Consider the following 19,526-nt stretch of genomic DNA (forward strand, 5'->3'; position numbering starts at 1 on the left):
CAATCTGGCAGATGCTTTCCCATGATTAACGTGCATTTAACCTTATTCCCTCTCCCCTCTGCCGAATCATGACTTTCAAAGGAGCAGACCAACCAGGATTCTATGTACTAATGTCGTTGATAGAACTCCCCTACCATCTGAGAGAATTTTTTCATCAGATTAAGCTCAGATTTCTTCTGGAAGAACCGTGGGAGCGTGGTGCTGAGCCCCGGGCGTCTCTGTGAGCTGGTGCGCCCTGAGCTTTCCCGCGGCGGCAGGTGGGGGTCTGCCAACACCCGGGGCTCTGCGGTGACGGCAAACACCTGGACGTTTGGAAATGAAGGTACTTCTATGCTGTTACACTGGGGAACGAGAAGTCAGCTTGGACACTGCATTTTAGAAATTTAAAACTTAAAAAGAAACAGCGAACCTCTTTTTAACCATCGGTTGGTGTGATTGTATTTCAGGAATCCTAGGTCACCAGTGCAGGTCTAGCCACGGCTCAGGTGAGTTTTCAGTGGTCCTACCACGGCCTCGGCCGTGTGCCAGCCCAGGGGGCCGCAGGGGAGAGCCCCATGTCCCCTGGAGTGGAGCAGGAGTATTCCTGACCCCTCAGACTGTCTGCGGACGACCCTGAACCGTGTCCACGTCTTCCCTCGCCCTCCGGGTGGCCTTCCTAACCCGCTGCCGTGTCCGCTGGCGCCACGCACTCCCAACCTGGCTCCTTGTGACCGGGCGCAGGACGAAGTGTCAGCACAGGCCACACCCAGCTCACTGGCAGGGCCCAGCGCAATCCTGAAAACGCGGGCCCTCGTGTTCAAAACCCTGAGGAAGCTCGAGTTGGCGGCAGCGAGCGGTTAAGCCACACGCAGACGGGGAAGCTGCCCAGGCCGCTCCCAGGAAGCCAGCCCTGCTGCTAATGAAATACTTCCATAAATATTTACGTCCCAACCAACCAGGGCCAGGAAACCTGTCCATCTTCTTGGACAGGAGGCAAACCTGTCCATCTTCTTACCTGCCCACAGATGTCAGATGATTCACGCTCTGGGGGACCCCATTCACCTGGCAGCTGGGAGAGGGTGGCCAGCAGGTGAAGGCCGGCCTCGTGGGACGCAGTGGAGGGCAGACCCTCACGACGTCGCACATCGCCTTCGAGACTCATGTGCCTCCTTTCCTGGAGCAGAGGTTCAGTAAGAGAGAGATACGGGGCTCTTGGCAGGGAGAAGAGGGAAGTTGTGGGGTTGGCCACGGCGGGCCTCGCCTCCAGGACACGCATGCAGCTTTGGCTTCTTCTGGTAGCAAGGGGCCCCTGTCCCCAGCAGCGGCACATGGTGGGTCCACGCCAGCAGCTGTGACCCAGGGATCGGAAACCCGCTGGGAGGCCACTTGGAGACCTGGCCAGGGAAGGAAGCTGAACGCAGAGGGTGAGACGTGAGAGGATGCACCATTGAAAACAAGGGCCACATCGAAGTAGCTGTTAGGCTCAGGACAAGAGTGAGCGCGGCTTCTAATCAATGAGTCATGAAAGTTGATCTGAAAGGATAGGAAAGACACAGTCTCCCCAGCCCCCTGCACTCCGTAAACTCCATTTTTATGCACAGGTTTTCATGAGCTAGACCTTTCTACTTGCTTGCGGGCGCAACCCGGCGCCCAGGAAGCCCCTCTTCACATTCTGTGGCTTAGCCAAGAAACAGCCCTCACACTCACTTCTTCTCATTCAGCTGTCGAAGTATAAATAAACGGAAAAAGTGCCCAACACCTCCTTGTAAGTAACTTCAAATTTCCAGCTGACCTTTATGAGTCTTTCCTCTGCGTGGTAAGGCCAAAAAAAAAAAAAAAAAGCCTTTGCTTTTTTAACTTGTCTTTATTCGTTCTTATTTTATTGTGAATGAGTAATTCCCACAATTTTCCACCAAGCCTCCTCCAGTGTCTCCTCATCTTCTTAAAAATGGAGGAAAAAAATCAACTGAACTAAATAAATATCCTAATAAAAATCTCACTAAGAATTCTGCCAAGCGTGACACAATTAAGACCGTGTAGTTCCTGCCTCACACACGCCTCCTGCCACATCCAGCATCCTATCTGCTCTCCTAAGAAACAGCGCAAGCATCCCGCTTTTCACAAGTTTGCAACACGCCTCTTCGCTTTCAGGAAAGACCCACCTTAGAAGCTGTTTTCACTAACGGAAGGCGATCTGCAGACGGTGAGATGAAAAAACAGAGAGACGCGCCCGCGGCGCCCACCGTTGGTCGGCAGCGGGCTCACCAGCGGGCACGGAGGCCGCGCTCACCGAGCACAGGCTCCCGCCCCGGGGGCGCAGCAACATCTCCGCCCCAGCCCCAGAGCGCCGGGCAGGGTCTGTGAGCAACCGGGCTTTATCTCCACCTATTTTGTGTCTTTTAGCAAGATGTATCCTCAGGTATCAGTCAGAAAAGCCTAAGACAGGTGAGTTTTTGGGTCTGGGAACACTCAGAAATTCTTCCACATAAATTAATAGTAATGACTTCTTTACACCATTTAGTCTTACAGGAGATTTCACCGAGACGCCCTGCTTTCAGGTGGGAGGCAAAACAGAACTAAATAAAGGTCTCATTGAAGACATGTCCCTGTGTCCTTCAGGGCCTTGTGGGTAATTCTCTGAACACACCTGGGAGATGGAAGCAGCATCTCCGGATGTCCCCACAGATACCATGCCTGACGGTCGCGTCTTCTCAACCACTGCCCCCCACCCCTTGTCCTGGGGTTCCTGCCTCACATGGAAAATACATGTGGGATTATAACGGAGTTTTCGCTCATGGCATCCTCTCCTAAACCTGGATTTAAGGGCCCATTTCTTCATCATACATCCTACAGAATGCAATTTGCTTTTGAAGGTTTAGTAATCCTGTTCACCTACAAATGTCATTTCACATTTAATCATCAAGCTCACTGGTCAAAAAAAAACCAAAATAAAGTAGCTCCGGTCTCTCTCCCAAGCATTGCAACTCAGTCCCTGGCCACATCCAGAAATCCAAACCCAAACTTCTCACCTGAGTTGACAAGCATGAATCGTTCACTGTGATGCCATCAGACAGCTCTTAATAGCAAAACCAAGTCCTGTCTCACACCCAGCACCCCCTGCTCTGTCCTGGCCCGGCCTCTTAGCAGGCAGGTGGCAGGAAGCCTCTCTGAGCAGCCGCTGAGCGTGGACGGTGCTGGGCCACGAGCCCCATGGACACAGAGCACGTGTGGCGACCCTGAGCTCACCCTGTCTGCCGGGTAGAAGGCTGCCCGTCTAAAATGAAAGACTTTGTTTCAGATAAAATTTGGGAGACGCATGTCTGTGAATTTGGTATTTGATTTGACACAAAAATCGTAGAAGTTGACGTTTTTAATGGGTGAAATATTGACATCTCATATTATCCTTGAAAGAGCCTTGAAGGCTGTGGGGTCCTCTGTAGAAGAAAGGTAAACACAGGGGTTTCCCGGGGCCCTGCAGTCCCTGCGAAGGGGCTAGGCTCAGGGTCCGGGTGCCCTTTTGTTCAGTGGAGTACAACCACCATAGTGTTGTATTGGCTTCAGGCGTAGGATACCGTGATCCCACAGCTCCCCACATCTCTCAGTGCTCCCCACATCTCTCGGTGCTCCCCACATCTCTTGGTGCTCCCCACATCGGTGTGGTCACCAGCTGTCAGTAAACACTAGCACAGAATTACTGACCACACTCCCTGTGCTGGACTTTTCATCCCCGTGACTTATTTGTTTTGTATTGGAAGTTTGTGCCTCTTAATCCCTTTATCTCCTTCACCCATCCCCGCTCACCTCTGCTCTGCTGACCAGATGGTTCTCTGTAGTAAGTCTGGTTTTTTGTTTGTCTCATACATACGAGTAAATCACACATATGAGTAAAATCATATGGTATATGTCATTCTCTGACTTATTTCACTTAACATCATAAATATATAAAGAACTTACACAAGTTAACACCAGAAAAACAAATAATCTGATTAAAAATGGGCAAAGGACCTAAACAGACCTTTTTCCAAAGAAGACATACAGATGGCCAGCAGACACATGGAAAGATGCCCAAGTGCTGGCGAGGATGTGGAGAAAGGGAACCCTCCTACACTGTTGGTGGGAATGCAAGCTGGTGCAGCCACTCTGGAAACCGTATGGAGGTTCCTCAAAAAGTTGAAAATAGAGCTACCCTACGACCCAGCAATTGCACTACTGGGTATTTACCCAAACAAAATGAAAGCACTAAAACACTAATTTGAAAAGGTACATGCACCCCTATGTTTATTGCCATTATCTACAACAGCCAAGACATGGATGCAGCCCCAGTGTCCACCCACAGGCACACGGATGAAGAAGAGGCGTGCGCGCGCGGGCAAACACACACACACGGAGCGGAGTGTTACTCAGCCACAAAAAGGATGATCTCTTGCCATTTGCGACATGGATAGACCTAGACAGTCTAATTACCTTTGGAAAAATATCTTAAGCTATGCTCAGGGCAAGGTAAGGATCATTTTATGCTACCTCAGAAAATCATAATTAACTTTGAAAAAAATTAGAATAGTGCTAAAATATGACTTGGAAAACGCAGGGGTGCTTTTAGGGTTTCTCACAGAACCGAAGATTCCTCTACACCCGCAGTCACTGGGGGCCTTAAGAGAGGAGCCTTTTGTGTCTGTAGACTCGAACAGACGCTGTGCGTGGCGGGGGAGGGTCCCCGTCACTGGCAGGTGCGCATCCCAGCTGGCTCCTGCTCCCCTGCACCTCGGGCCTGCAGTCGGTGCCTGTGTGACCTCCGGGGGCCTGGGGCCACGGCCGTCAGTCTCGTCATGAAGCTGCAGGTGCCGCCCAGAACGGGCGGGGGGGGAGCACATGCCCTTCCTCCGTCCACCTGGCGGCAAGCACGCGGAGGCCCAGCAGGAACGACGGGCTCTTACCCATCAGGCCGTCCTCCCCCCGCGTTAGAGCCCCCGGGCCCCCGAGACTCACACTGCGCACCCCTCCAATCAGCAAAACCACCCAGTGCCACTCAGTACAGAACAGCCCAAGGCTTCGAGCAGGAGAAGAATCACGGCCGAGTGTCCTCCCGACAAACTCTTCCCGCGAGCCGTCTCCCGCATGCTCCCTGCTGCGCCGGCTGGCGGGGGCCCCCGGCGGCTCAGCGCCCCCTCTCGGAGGCCACGAGGGTGTGCGACACCGCACACAGCCCGCGGACCCCGGGTGCCTCGGGGACTTGTACGGTGGGCCGTGCCCCATGGACAGGAGCCCAGGACAGCCTCCCTAAGAAGCTGCGTCCTGGAGGCCACACGGGGACAGTGGGCCGGTGAAGGAGCAGCCCCGGGGGAGGGACCCGAGCAGGCCTGGGCTCGGAGAGGCCCGCATCTGGCTCCTGCGCTCCTGCAGAGGCGAGGGGGTGGGCAGGCTGGAGCACATGGGCTGGATGTCGACCTTCCTCTATAGCGAGATGCTGCCCGTCCCTGGGTGAGAGCTGTGGAAGGTCCTAACTACCCCAGAGACGGCGGGAATAAGCATCTGACAGTCAACAAACCCTCGAAACAAGTGGGCCACGTGGGAGAAGGTTATCAGCTCGGCTTGGAAAATAAAGGACCCTCGCTGGCTGGGACTTAGCCCCTGAAAATGAACACTGCACCTTTTAAGAAGAAAACGCATCTGCCTAAATGTGGCTCACGTGTGTGCCCACGGAGCTGCCACGGTGCTCTTCTGAAACAGTTTCCTCTCCACCAAGAACAGCCTCTCTCCTGGAGTCCTTCCAAGACCTACTTGTTTTTTCCCTAATAAGGATAATTATCTCCAAAATGATGAAGTGGTCATGAGCGGTACCGAGCTGACCATTACACGGTTTGCATAAAGCGGCTTGTGTGCCTGGAGACTCTGGTTTTTATTTAAGGTATGGGCGAGGAGGGGCGTCTCTGCCAGGACAGCCTAATAATCCTGCTCCCACTCGGCCAGGGGCCGGCTTTCCTGCTCTGGGGACGCCTCCTCACCACGAGCTCCCGGACACCCGGACTGCACTCCTGACAGACCAGCCAGTGAGACGCCCCTTGCGTTTCTCAGTTGGACGAGCAGCTGCTCCCACAAGCCACCACCATGCCCGTCCTCAAATCAAGAGCCCGGTCTGGTGTTTAATGTGCTGGGTCCACCGTGAAAAGAGCTTCCTAGCGAGCACATCACTGCTAGGAGGGAACAGGAGAACTGCCTCTTGTCCCAGCACCTTTTACTAACAGACAGCAAAGCTAGACTGGACGTTCGTAAATGGACTGGGTTTCATATCGTATGTGCAAAAACCACCCACAGCTCGATTTCTGATTCTTTATCAAAAAGAAACCGGTAAGAGTCTTGGACCCTTAGAGCCAAAGAACAGATTGTCTGATACTCGTGCAACATGATTAAGACCAGCTAAAACCAGCAAACATTCACTGAGGGCTCTCCATGCACCAGACGCCTGCTAGATTCATTGTTTCCTGTGAAGAAAAATCTCGTCTACCCACTCATAAGGCCTGACTTCAGAGGCAAGAGATTACAGCAGATGACGGAGGGGGAGAACTCCTTCTGGTCTGAGAACATCAGGGAGCATGCAATCCAGCTGTTCACTGAGCTCCTTCCAAGGGTAAGACATCACGTATACAAAAGGTGCTTAACTAGGAATCCGCATGGGTGCTTGCAGTTGCTCCTTTGTGATCTCTGTCTCCCTCTCTCCCCATCCCCAGATGCAGGAAGGAGCCTGATCCGTGAGACGCACACACACTGACCACAGAGAGAAACACGGTGGGACAAAAATCAGAAAAATAAAAAATCACAGGCTCCTTGAACCTGCATCAGAAGGAAGTCACTGGAGAGACCCGTGGCCAGGAGACGGCCCGGCACGGGAACGTCTCAGAAGCAGCAAAGGGCGATGGGCAGAGTCGTCTTCAGGTAGGAAAGCAGCCTTCGTCCCGCCCCTCCTCTTCCTCTCTCTTAGCTACTTTCATTCCCAGTGTTGCTCAACAGATTGGGACAGGTCTGGGTGATATTCTAGTCATTTCTACCTTCGTCCATAAACATCTTTACTCAGAACTGAAAACCCTCTTTACTGATACTAGTGCAAATAAAGCAAGAACCCACTTTTCTAGTGGAATTTATCCGGACTTGGTATAAGACCAAGACCAAACATGTGCTCTGAACTAAGGACATTAGAGAATGGTTTTCACAGTCTCTGAGACATTGGCTAAACACACACAATCTGGAGATATTTAAAAGAAAAAAAAAAGAACCAATTTTCTTTTAAATATCTGGAGATATTTAAAAGAAAAAAAAAAAGAGAACCAAAATGAAATAAAATAGCGACTAGCTTTGAAGCATCTTACAGATGCCATCAAATTCACCCCATGATGTCAGAGCTGTGTCTCTAAACTCCTTGATCTCATGAGATGAGCCAAACTGCGGGACGCTCGCCTGCCGGGCGGGCCAGGCCACCTCACTCACCGCCGCCACTCTTAATCCCACGTACATTCCTGGAGGGACTTGGGGTCCAACAAAGGCTTTAGGTTTAACTACTAAAATCATCATCATTTTTGGTGTATCATAAACACTTTTGTGCTTTTTGATGAAAGATAACATCCATAAAACATTTTCTGTGAACGTATTTTTAATAATTATAAGATTAAACTCACTGCCTCTGTTTAATTTGAAATACTTCTTTGTAATTGAACTCACTTGATACAAAGACTGAGCTCATGTTTTATTAAAACCTAAACTTCAGCTTCTTGAACTGTTGATTCTATTCAAAAGGAATGCCAGAAAATGACATTTGAATTATTGCTTTCTTTTAGGGAAAAGAATTAAAGGATCCTTTGGTTTAGAAGTTCTGATTTCAGGGGACATTGTTTGCTTCCCTGGGTCTTAGACTTGGCACTCGAGCGTTGCTGGCCATGGGTGCCGCCGACCTGCGCATGCCCTGTGCGTGCTCCCCGGGGCCCTCGCACGTCTGCTGACCGCAGGCCCCTGGGGAGGAGGTCCCTGGTTGACGGCTCTGAGGCCACCGCCCTCCCCACCGGGAACAGAGCTGGAGAAATTCTTTCTCGTTCTAAACCTGCAAGAAAGCTCAGAGCGGGGGTAGATGTCTCCACTCACCTTGGAGCTGGCGGCCCTTGTACAAATCCCTTGTTTTGGTTGGGTGAGCCCTGGCTGTGTTATCGCATTTCGGCTGCTCGTACCTGTGAGGAGGGGAAGAAAGGGAAAACGGGTTTGACACTTGGAAGAGGATGCTTTCCTCCGCTGCTCAGGCGCTCAAGCAAGGGCAGCCGCCCTCGGGTCGATGCACACGTGTGGCGTCGGCTTCCCCCGACTGAGGACCGTTTTCGACCTCTGTGACAATTTACTATAATAAGCTTATTTCTCACAGTCAGTAGGAAGGAGCACACCGCACAGGGCTCTGCCTCTGCATCCAGTTTCTGAAACAAATCTTACACAGGGGCTGCCGAACACCCCACCTCCGCAGCTCTACCTGTTCCAGGATCCGACAGGGTTCAGAGAGGAGGGGCCGGGGGGAGAGGAGGCCAGCGAGTGCAGCCCTGGAAAGAAGGCAAAGTCTCAGAAGTTTAGATTTATGTATTACTGAAAGACCAGCTAAATCTTAAACTGATTCATGAAGCTACAAAATGTTGTCCCTGTATTAAGGGGAAGGGAAGGGGAGGGGAGGGGAGGGGAGAGAGCGAGAGAGAGTGCTGCGTGGCACCCCACGTCCAGTGAACAGAAACTACAGAGAAAGCCTGACAGGTGGGTCCTGACATGGGGGCAGGAGGTGTGGGTGCTGCGGACGCCCCCCTCACGAGAGCGGCTCCGTGGTGATTCTGGAGCGGACGGGACCCAGGGCCTCTCTCCCTCACGGGCTTCCCATGCAGGCCCAGGGCAACAGCGGGTGCTCTTGGGCGGCTCTTCGGAAACGCCCATGGTCTGGGCACTGGGTACCACAGACAGGGAGACCCGGGCCACGTGGAGAACCGCCCCCGTCCAGTGGGGACACTGACAGAGAGAACCCGCCGCCCCCAGCTCCCCATGTAGTCTGACGGGTGGACAGTGTGAGCCAGTGGGCAGGGCTGCAGGTGGAATGTTCTGGACTGAAGGCCTGCTGATTTCCAGGATGTGAACAAGGTTCATTGGCTCCTCCCCACCCACTCTGCCCCATCTTCCTTTCTCACTCCCCAAGAAAGGGCTGGGAGCTCATATTTACTTCATAGGAATCATTTCAGATTCTTATTTTTCCTTACTCTTTGTTTTCCCATCACGGGAAATAAAGGAGAATGAAATGTCTCCCCGAGGGACACACTGTGAGTGTCCTTGCCCTGGTGGCCAGTCCTGGCAGGGCTGGCCGGCTGTGGCTGAAACGGAGCCAGGGGCCCCCATGCCCCTCCGGCCCCCCAACCCGGAATAGCCTCTTGGATGCCAGAGAACGTAACACCCACTCCTGCAAACCTAATATGTCTTTTTGAAATGCTGTTTTTGAAATTAAAGAGTCCCTGACACACTCCAGCAAATAGCTAAGCTGTCACGTTTTAACCAGTAGCCATTAGCTCATATTCTTTTGAAATGCAGTGGGGTTCAGCACAGACGGCAGAGGGAACCACAGTCATGAGAATGTAAGGGGTGAGGGGACCCACGCCTCCCTGACCAGGGCGGCTCCTCTCCCCGCAGGGACATCGATGAGAGCCGAGCATTCGCCACGAGAAAATGAGCAAAAGCAGCACGCTCACGGAGGGTCGCTCATGTCCAGGGACACATGCTAAATCTGGAGAACGCTCACAGTTTCAGGCTCTGGGCCAGCGTCTGTGGGTTTGGAACAGGTCCGACTGGCACCTACGTTAGCTGGCATCTTCACAGCTGAAGGCCCGCGAAACGTGAGCTGTAAAAAGACAAGCAGGTGCCCCAGCTCCTGATGGATAACGTGGAAACTCAAGCGCCCGGCCATTCTTGGGGACGTCCCGTTTGCAGGAGTATCAGAGTGCACCTCGGGGACGGCCACGGGCTACTCTGTTGGGTTAGAAGCTGAACTAGTAACAGGAACTCTGTGCGGAGCCTCCAAAACGCTAGAAGTCAGCACCGGCATCCTTCACCTGGGTGATAAGAGGCCATATCGTTCCTAAACCCCCATTCTGAATCTTTAACTTTGCAGCAACCTGGAAGCTAGCCACACTGGTCATTCTGGTTCTGTTCCAAACTTAACCTGGAGATGCCTTAAGAATCCCAGCACTATGCTGACATGAAAAATGTACATTTAAATGACAGTATTCTGCCTCTTTTAAAGAATACTGGGAAATGCCTTAACTTGCAGAAATGGCAATCTCAAGAAATAGAACTAATGCCTTTGAAGTCTCAAATAAAAGAAATCCAAATTTAGTGTTGACATCCATCACATTCTTTTCAATAGTGTTTAACTTATTTGTATGAAAACAATGAACACCCCATGACTATCTGCTTGCCCATCAGATGCCAGGCTTTCTGCCAGGGAGAAATGCGACGTCACACTCACATGGCCATGTGCACTCGACCAGTGAGAGAGGCGGTCTGTGGAGTCAGGGGACGGGGCAGCCCCGAGGCGAGGTAAGAACAGCCTGAAGCCGGCAGCAGGTGGTGAGCCCTTCCTCGGCCATCAAGATGGTGAAAGAGGAATCTCTCCGTTCTGGGAGCGAATGCAGTAGCTAGCAACCAGCTTGCTCCATGCTTAGCCTGACAGCCCATTCCAGCTCTCCCCATGACCCAGCAGCAGCCGGGCTGGAACCTGCCCCTCTCCTCCCAGATCCTATTGTGCCAGGCACGGCAGGGGCTCGTCCAGGTACCTGGGCCCCAGCCCACAGGCAGTCTGTACACCGCGGCCAAGATGTTAATTTTGACACCAAAAAGCAGGAGGACCAGGATGCACTTCTGCCCCTGGTCCAACTCATGTTTCTACCCAGGTGATTATCCCAACTAGAGACTGTTAGAAGGAAGCTGCTGTCTACCTGGGCCGGCAAACAGCACACGTTTATTGTCCTCAGCACAGCCTACAACAAAATCCATGCATTTAAATTATCTTGCTTGGTAGGGGCGCCTGGGTCGTTAAGCATCTGCCTTCGGCTCAGGTCATGATCCCAGGGTCCTAGGATCGAGCCCCACATCAGCCTCCCTGCTCGGCGGGGAGTCTGCTTCTCCCTCTCCCTCTCCCCCTGCTTGTGTTCCCTCTTTCGCTGTGTCTCTCTCTGTCAAATAAATAAATTAAAATCTTAAATAAATAAATAAATAAATAATCTTGCTTGGTGACATGAGGAAAAGGGAGCTGGCTTATAATGACAATGCATTTTATATTTATAGCTTCTGTCTTGGATTTTTATATTATTCTTCCCCATTTGCACATATAAATAGGATAATTGAGGGAGAAAACCTGAATCGTCTACCCAAATATAAAGCAAAACTATAAAGTATCTCCCTTGAACTGCTTATTTCAGGAAATCATAAGAAAGTAGCATGAATACAACAGAGGGTATTTAGGCAGGAGTGCGGAGGACTTCCCGCGACTGTTCTGGCCGGTCGCAGAGAACCAGCGGTAGGAGTGGGTTGGTGAAGCTGACCAGCAGCTTACCAGACAGCCCTTAATGTTGATAATTTTGACTGATTTCCCAACATCCATGTCTCCCTAGAGATCAATTTAAACTAATTCCATTTTTCTTGCCAGTGATGGGTTTAGTCATGGTCATATGATCCGATTCTGGCCAATAATCCATGCATTAAATTTGCCAGGGGGCTTTTAGGGAAGGTTGTTTGGCTTCCTAAGAAAGAGAGAGGTGGGCGCTATATCCTCTGAGCACTGTGGTGTCTAGATGAGATGCCCAGAGCTCTGCAGCCATCCTGTGACCACGAGAAGAGTCTGTCCAAGGGCAAACATCACTGTGTCCTCAAGTGACATCACCAAATCACAGTGTCAACTGAAATGGAGTTTTCTCCATCTCTGTAATTCTTACCTGAGGTAATAGAGTCCCTTGTTTATGCCTCCTTGTCAGATTTACCACTATTACAAATGAAAAACTTCCTAATTGATACACCCTACCTTTGGGCCAAAACAACTGGATTCTGGCTCAGGGCCCTCCACTGTGTGGGGCAGTGCTCACTCCCTCTGCCTGGACTGTGCTCCCACAGACATCGTCAGATTGCCCCCAGCACCTTCAGGACTTGACTCCAACATGCTTTCCAGGGAGTGCCCCTGGCCATTCAATTCAAGTTGACCCCCCCCCCCCCCCCCCGCCCAGCATTCCCTCTCCTATTTCTGGTTTATTTTCCTCAGAACACTTGTCATTCACCAGCATATTTACTTATATCTGGTGCATCTACTTATGTGCTTTACCTACAGTCTGTTTCCTTCCATTGGAACATAAGCCCTATGGAAGCATGGATTTTTGTCCATTTTGTTTCCTGTACATCCCCCACCCCCAGAACAGTGTGCACAACAGTGAGGGCACTGGGCTGGTGGCCCTGTCCCAGGCCTGGTGCCAAATGATGGCCTCAATGGCCCTTCCTCCATCAGCAGTAGGCCTGGTCTGGGGGTGATAGTCTGACCAATTCAAGTGGGGGGAGGCCCCCTGAGGGTCTGTGGGGAGGGCTGTCCTCGCTGTCAGAAAGAAGCACCAACTACGTTGGATGATGCTTCTAGAAACCCTGTCAGGGATAAGCCACAAAGCAAGCCAGTAAGTCAAAGATGGCAGAGCAGGGAGAATAAAAAATGGCTTACTGAAGGATACCCTTGAGCTGCTGAGATAGTCCGAACTTCCCTTCACCTTTGAGGTGTGTGAGTTGTTAAGACTTGAGGGGAGAGAACGTCCCTGAGAGAGGAGACCTGCTCTGTTGGCCAGTGCTCTTTCCTCAGTCCCTGGAATAGTTATGGGCTATTGCTGACCATCAGCATTCGGGATGGAAGGAAGGAAGGAAGGAAGGAAGGAAGGAAGGAAGGAAGGAAGGAAGAAGGAAGGAAGGAAGGAAGGAAGAAGGAAGGAAGGAAGGAGGAAGGAAGGAAGGAAGAAGGAAAGAAGGAAGGAAGGAAGGAGGAAGGAAGGAAGGAAGGAAGAAGGAAGGGAGGAGGAAGGAAGGAAGGAAGGAAGGAAGGAAGAAGGAAGGAAGGAAGGTAGGAGGAAGGAAGGAAGGAAGGAAGAAGGAAGGAAGGAAGGAAGAAGGAAGGAGGAAGGAAGGATGAAGGAAGGAAGGAAGGAAGGAAGGAAGGAGGAAGGAAGGAAGGAGGAAGGAAGGAAGGTAGGAAGGAAGGAGGAAGGAAGGAAGGAAGGAGGAAGGAAGGGAGGAGGAAGGAGGAAGGAAGCGTTGGCGAATGATGGATGGATGGATGGATGGAGTCTCTCCTCCTTGAAATGTCTCATGGTCACACTTGAAAAATTGGCGAAAATAACGTAGAAAGTGCCAGAATGCCCGTGCCTAGGTGCTGGAGATGAAACCAGTAGCTAAATTTGATAACTTTTGAGAGATAATATTTTTGTACATTTGTAAATTATTTTATATAAATCTATGAACATTCAAAGATCAATTCATATAACGAAGAACTGCAAACACATCTTCACCCATGTTTTTACCAATCCGTGAGTAGTTCGTGTGCTTCGGGTGTGATCATGCAACTGTTTGCTCAAACTCACACAAAATAGGAGTGAACAGATTTTTGGATCCGACCCTGACAGCGACTGCTGCTCTCGCCTTAGCACACTGTCTTTATCTTTATGCTACCGAAAGCCATTCCAGCCTGTGTGGTGCTTGGCTCCCTTGGCCAAAACCAGAAGCTCCAGGAAGCTGCAGGTGATGTGCGAGAGCCCGCCACGCCGGATCCCCGAGCGGCCTTCACAACCCCGGCCTGCAGGAATAACGACAGCAGCAAACCTGCTGTAAAGACCTCAGCCTGCAGGCTCCCTGCTGTCGTTCACACAGGAGCTCCCGGCGGCCGTCAGAGACGGCCTCCCCCAGCTTCTGATGGGCAGGGCCGCTAGTTCCCGCAGGCCCCCCGTGCAGGGGAGTGAGCACACGGCCAGCACGGCCCAGCGGCCAAGCGAGGTCTGGGTGCCGGGCCTCCACGTCAGCGGCACCCGCAGGGGCCTGCCTTCCCCGTCTCCGCCCTCCCCGGCCCATGGGTGCAGCTTTACCTGGTGGATGTGCCGGGGATGGGGCGTCCAGTGTCCACCAGGACGCACCAGCAGTAGCCGGTGGAGGGGTGACACTGCACTGGCTTGTAGAGGCCACCGTGGGCACACTCGGGGATCACCACATTGTCGTTCTTGGGCTGCCTGGCCTCTTCCAGGGCCGACTGCTGCTCCTGGTCGCACGAGGACGCTGCAGGAGGACAGGCAGAGGTGTGAGCACGCAGCGCACAGGCAGTCCCACGCGGAGCCCCTGAGGGTGCCACCAGAAAGCTGCAGGGAAGCGGGAAGGCGGGGGCAGGGGCTGGCCAGTCGGAGGGGCAGACAGCTCAGGAGGCAGGCAGGGCGCGGCGGGCCCATGCGCCCCTGTGGCCATTCCCGTTACAGGTTCTGGACGCACGACTGGACTGCATGAAAATCAGGACGACATCAGCCGGCATCCGGGTCTCAGTCTGGGTTGTAAGCACTGAGGCCATTTGTAAGCATTTTCAAACACTCTTTTGCAATCAGTGCTGGACCTAGAATCATTTTCTACTTCTTTCAATGTTGTCACCAACTTTTATTTAAGATGATGCTGAAGCAGAGGGAGTGAAAGCCTATGCGCCCAGCTTATTTCTGAGCACAGTGGAACCCCGTCTCAACAGACGGTGAGCCCAGGGCCACACGTGGCGGAAACAGCCCCAGTGTGTAGGTAGCACAGCGAATCCTAGAAATGACAGTGGAAACACTTGCTGTTATTCTAACAGCATCTAACACTCATGTAACAAAACAGCTGCAAGAGTTTTCCATGCACTAGAACTGCCCTCATTCATTTCATGGGTTTTCTCATTTAGCCCCTTGGTAGGTGAGAAAACAGAGGAATGCACAAGTCATGTGGGGAAGGCCAAGCAGTTAGGGAGGGGCTGGCCCAGAACGCAGATCCAGCCCGTCGAACTCAGAAGCACACGGTCTGATTGCTCCGCCAGCCGGCGGCCCACTGCCTCTGGGAAGATGGAAGTCTCACACCGTCTGTGTAACACTGACTTAAATAAGCCATCTGCAAAACAGTACGGAGGTTCCTCAAAAAGTTAAATACAGAACTACCCGACCCAGCAATTGCACTTCCGGGTGTTTACCCAAAGGATATGAAAACACTAATTCAAGGACACCTGCACCCCGATGTTTATAGCAGTGTTATCAACAATAGCCAAACTATGGGGAGAGCCCAATGTCCACTGGCTGATGAATGGTAAAGAAGACGTGGTATATACACAATGGAATATTATTCAGCCATAAAAAAGAATGAAATCTTTTTGCTGCATTTGCAATGATGGGGATGGGGCTAGAGAGTATGATGCTAAATGAAAGAAGTCAGTCAGAGAAAGACAAATACCTTATGATCTCACTCACATGTTGAATTTAAGAAACAAAACAAATGAACATGGGGGGGAAAGAGAGAGAGAAAAACCGAGAAGCAGACTCTTAACTATAGAGAACACACCGATGGTCACCACAGGGGAGGTGGGTGGGGCATTGGGGGAAATAAGTGATGGGATGAAGGAGGGCACTTGTCGTGGTGAGCACCAGGTGACGTATGGAAGTGATGAATCCCTATATTGTACACCTGAAACTAATGTAACACTGTATGTTAACTAACTGGAATTTAAGTTAAAATTTAGAGAAAAAAAAGAAAGTTCTAAAAGTGAGTGTATCTCATGGGGTATTCACACTCTAGCATCACAACAAAGTGAGTCCTATCTACTCAGTATTCCTCCGATGGTAATGAGTTTGAGTCAAACAAAGCAAAACATGGAGAATACTTTATCCTTCACTATAAAGTCACATGTGGTTTAAAATATAATTTAGAAATAATCCACATATTCCAAATGTTCCTCTTCTGGATCCTTCCAGCCTAAATACATGACAATAAACATTAACACTGGCAAATTAAATCACCCTTCTCATACATTTTAAAGAAAATGTGGGCATGTGTGTCAGGTTTGTCTTTGGAGTGGGGTTTCTCCAGGTGTGGCCTCTGGACCACTGAGCAGGAAGCGGGTCGAACGAGCATCCGGAGGCACGGCCACTTGCCCTCTGACCCCAGGGGGCTTGAGGTCAAAGCTAGTCACAGAGCCGCCATGTCTCGGAGGCGGGACTGGTCGGGCCTCCCAGTCACAGAGGAGCTGCCGAGAACCGAGCCCTGAGTCCACGGTCACGCACACGGCTAACCACAGAGCGGCTCTCCACCCCAGGGCCCGCACACCCAAGAGCGCACCCCCCTCACCCGGAGCTGTCCTGTGGCGTCTAGAAACGACATTCTTTTGCTTTGACGTTTCTCCTTACAAAGGCAAATAAAATAGAATGAGGCACTGAGTGAATATATTTGATATAAAAATCTCTATAGCACTTTTCTGCTTATGAAGTGATTTTCCATAAATTATGCTTTAGTCTGCTTAGGAACCAGCTAGCTACAATTTACAGGGATTTTATGACTGTAAATGTGACATCAGTCAGGTGGAAACCACTGCGAGGCTGGGAAAGAGTGTGTTCCTATGCCAGGAGGCTGGAGCCTGGAAGCAGGGCTGCACTCCGGCGGAGGACGAGCACCTGCTTCCAGCCCCGCCACAAGGTCGAGAGTGAGACGTGCACAGCGTGACCACAGACCGTGTTTCAGAAGCGTTAGCTAATATTTCCACTACTCCCCCAATACTAAAAGAGTGTCTGACCTAGAACAGGCACTCAGTAAATTTCTTTTTAGATAATAAACCTGGTTATGATTTTAATAGTTGGAAAACTATCCAGATTTTAGCTTCTCTAGCAGCTCCATGTACTATATGTGGGTAATCGTACATGGAATTTTGTGATTAGTCCCTTACTGACATTACGAATGCTATTAGATTTTTTTAAACCATATATATTTCTGTATATGTACTAGAAAAACACAGAAATGTTGCCTCTTAGATCCTCCTCCATGTTCCTCGAAAAGTGTGTTCCCTCCCATGGCCTCCTAGACTGAACACAGCCTCCTGAAAATGCGGATGAGTGAGACTGAAGCTTAATTAATCACCATACCTGTCCAGATCCACATTTTGTAGGATAATCACAGAACCCATGAATCATCCAAATGTCACAGTAGGTGCCAAAATCATTTTCATGGATAAGAGAGAGAAGGAAGAAATTGGCCCTTGGGCGCTCAGCCCAGCTCGCATTCCTAGCGGTGCATGCTCTGGTCGCGGTACAGAAAGCCTGGTATGGAGAGCCGTCCCCGCGGCCAGGGCTCCAGCCTGGTACCAGGCAGCCGGTGCGCCCTGAGGCTGGTCTGCAGGGTCCTGCGCTGGGTCCAGCCGTGCCCACTCGGGCGCTGTCTGCCTGACATGTGAGTATCGAGGAGGCTGCTGTATGGTCTCTGGGGCAGTCCAGACCACGGAACCCACTCCGGAACCCCGGGGAGCAGCTGTCTGAGCTGCCCTGCACTCTGCGAGGCCTCCAAGTATTTCCAATAAATTCCCTGTAGCTTTAGTTAGCCAGAATCAGATTCTTTTACCTGTAAGTTAAGAACTTAAACAACAAAGTTTTGATCCTTGAACAGACCGACCTTAGGGCTGGCATTTGGTTTCGATTTCTGAAGTAACACTAATGATCAGTGTGTCCGACACACGCTGGAAGACCCTCTCTGTGCCAGGCACTGTTCCAGGTGCTGGCGAGACAGCCCATGCAGGCGACCTCTAAATACACAAAAACAATTCGTGGCCACTCCATGTCTTATGACACCATCACCTGATTCTTTTAAAATTTTAATTTATTCCTTTTGAGTTCTGTCCTATTCTGTACACTCTAGATTTTGTTCATCAAATATGTAGATACCTAAATAAAATCCAACCATGCATTACATGGTTATTGTAAAGAAGCTTTCAATCCGACTCCAACTTGGAAATTGTCAAGAAGAAAATGACGGTGCTTTGATTTCTTGCTGCGTTGTCCAGTAAGTCACCATCGGTCATGAGAAGTCACCAAGGAAAGCAGAGTTGAGCCACATCTCAGAGGCAACTAGGTGTTGCTTTTCAGAAACCTGCAGAGTAGTTAGCCCAAGACTAGATGGACTTACATCCTCGGGAGAATCAGCCAGTGCTGAGGACTGCTTTTCTAGCTGGCACCCCTGGGAAAATGCACCACTCACTATAGCATGCGCTTGGTTCCTTTTCGGAAATTTTATTAATGAACAGAATTTATGGTGTGATTATCTGGGCACAAAATACTTTTCATGCTCCATCCAAGGACATACTGTACTTATAGAAATGGTTTGGGGAAATTCTTGAAATGTCCCTTTTGAGTATTTCATTTCATGTTTGCAGATTCATATAAGCAAAATAAGACTGATTAAGTCAACAATCTCTTAAAATTTGCCAAGAATGTAAAATATAGAAGATAGTACAGCTGAGTCAGAAGGAAGTTCGTGCTTGTTTGCATAAACATCTTGGTTGGTCAGAAACGTTAACTGAAGCCATTTTATTTGGTAAATCTGGTTCCACATGGGGAATTCAAACTTAGGGCAATGCAGTTATGTTTTCTGTTGGTGAAGGCCATAATGGAGGAAGAAGATCTTCTTTAGACAAACTACTGACGACCCTTGGGAACAGAGGCTAAACAGAAGCATGATTTCTGCATTGGACAGTGGCCTTCCCCACCAAGATGGCCCCAGCCCCAGGGAACCTGACCACTGGTTCTACACCAGCTCACGTTGGGGCCACAAGAAGATGGCACAATCACCCCTTGTGCCATGAGGGACATCAAGCACTTACAAATGGAGGTAAATGGGGAGCAAAGCAGTGTAAGTAATATTTCACCACAATTCCGGAAGCTTTCAATCACTGAGACACACAGGAGAACAGCTTCAAAAGGGACCCAAAGAGACAGGTCTTGAGGAAGGTCCAGAAACATGTCGATAAGACCCCACAAAGCATTAGAAAAGGACACAGGGAAGAGGGGCCTTTTCTGAGAGAACAGAGCAGTGAGGATGGAAACAAGGAAACTCAGAAGGAGAGCCTGGCCTGCGGAATGTGGTGAGCAGGGGAACGCCGTAAAACATGACATGGGGGTGTCAACGTCTGCAGCTGGCCGGATCCGTCAGGTGACAGAGGCCGCCAAAGTTGGGGTTTTAAAATAATGGTAGTATTAGAGGTTAGACTTAATCCATTCCAAGTAATGTCCATCAATGGAGAAAAATAAAGTTTGGGATTCTGGAAAATAACTCAGCAAGAAAATAAAATAATTAACGCATACAAAATTCAAAGTATAATATCCAGTTTAATACAATAGACACAAATATTTCAGTTTTCTTTCCTATTCAGCAGGGCTTTATTGCTATAATTTTCTCTTACACTAAATGTTGAAGAGTTAATGTATAAAGGAAGACAGATT

The 19,526-nt window shown here is 50.4% G+C and overlaps 1 protein-coding gene across 3 annotated transcripts in view; it reads right to left on the minus strand.

Annotated features, from left to right (window-relative positions):
• Positions 1-19,526, minus strand: part of SMOC2 (SPARC related modular calcium binding 2) — a 154,437-nt gene that overhangs the window by 30,478 nt on the left and 104,433 nt on the right. For all 3 annotated transcript variants that reach the window (XM_032407467.1, XM_032407466.1, XM_032407464.1), the window contains exons 8-9: positions 14,136-14,322; positions 8,107-8,189 (exon numbers count right to left, since the gene is read on the minus strand). In XM_032407467.1, the coding sequence (XP_032263358.1) occupies positions 8,107-8,189; positions 14,136-14,322 (270 nt within the window). The remainder of the gene's footprint in view (positions 1-8,106; positions 8,190-14,135; positions 14,323-19,526) is intronic.

Source organism: Phoca vitulina, unplaced genomic scaffold (genome assembly GCF_004348235.1).
Source record: "Phoca vitulina isolate PV1807 unplaced genomic scaffold, GSC_HSeal_1.0 scaffold9, whole genome shotgun sequence".
Taxonomy (NCBI): Eukaryota; Metazoa; Chordata; class Mammalia; order Carnivora; family Phocidae; genus Phoca; species Phoca vitulina.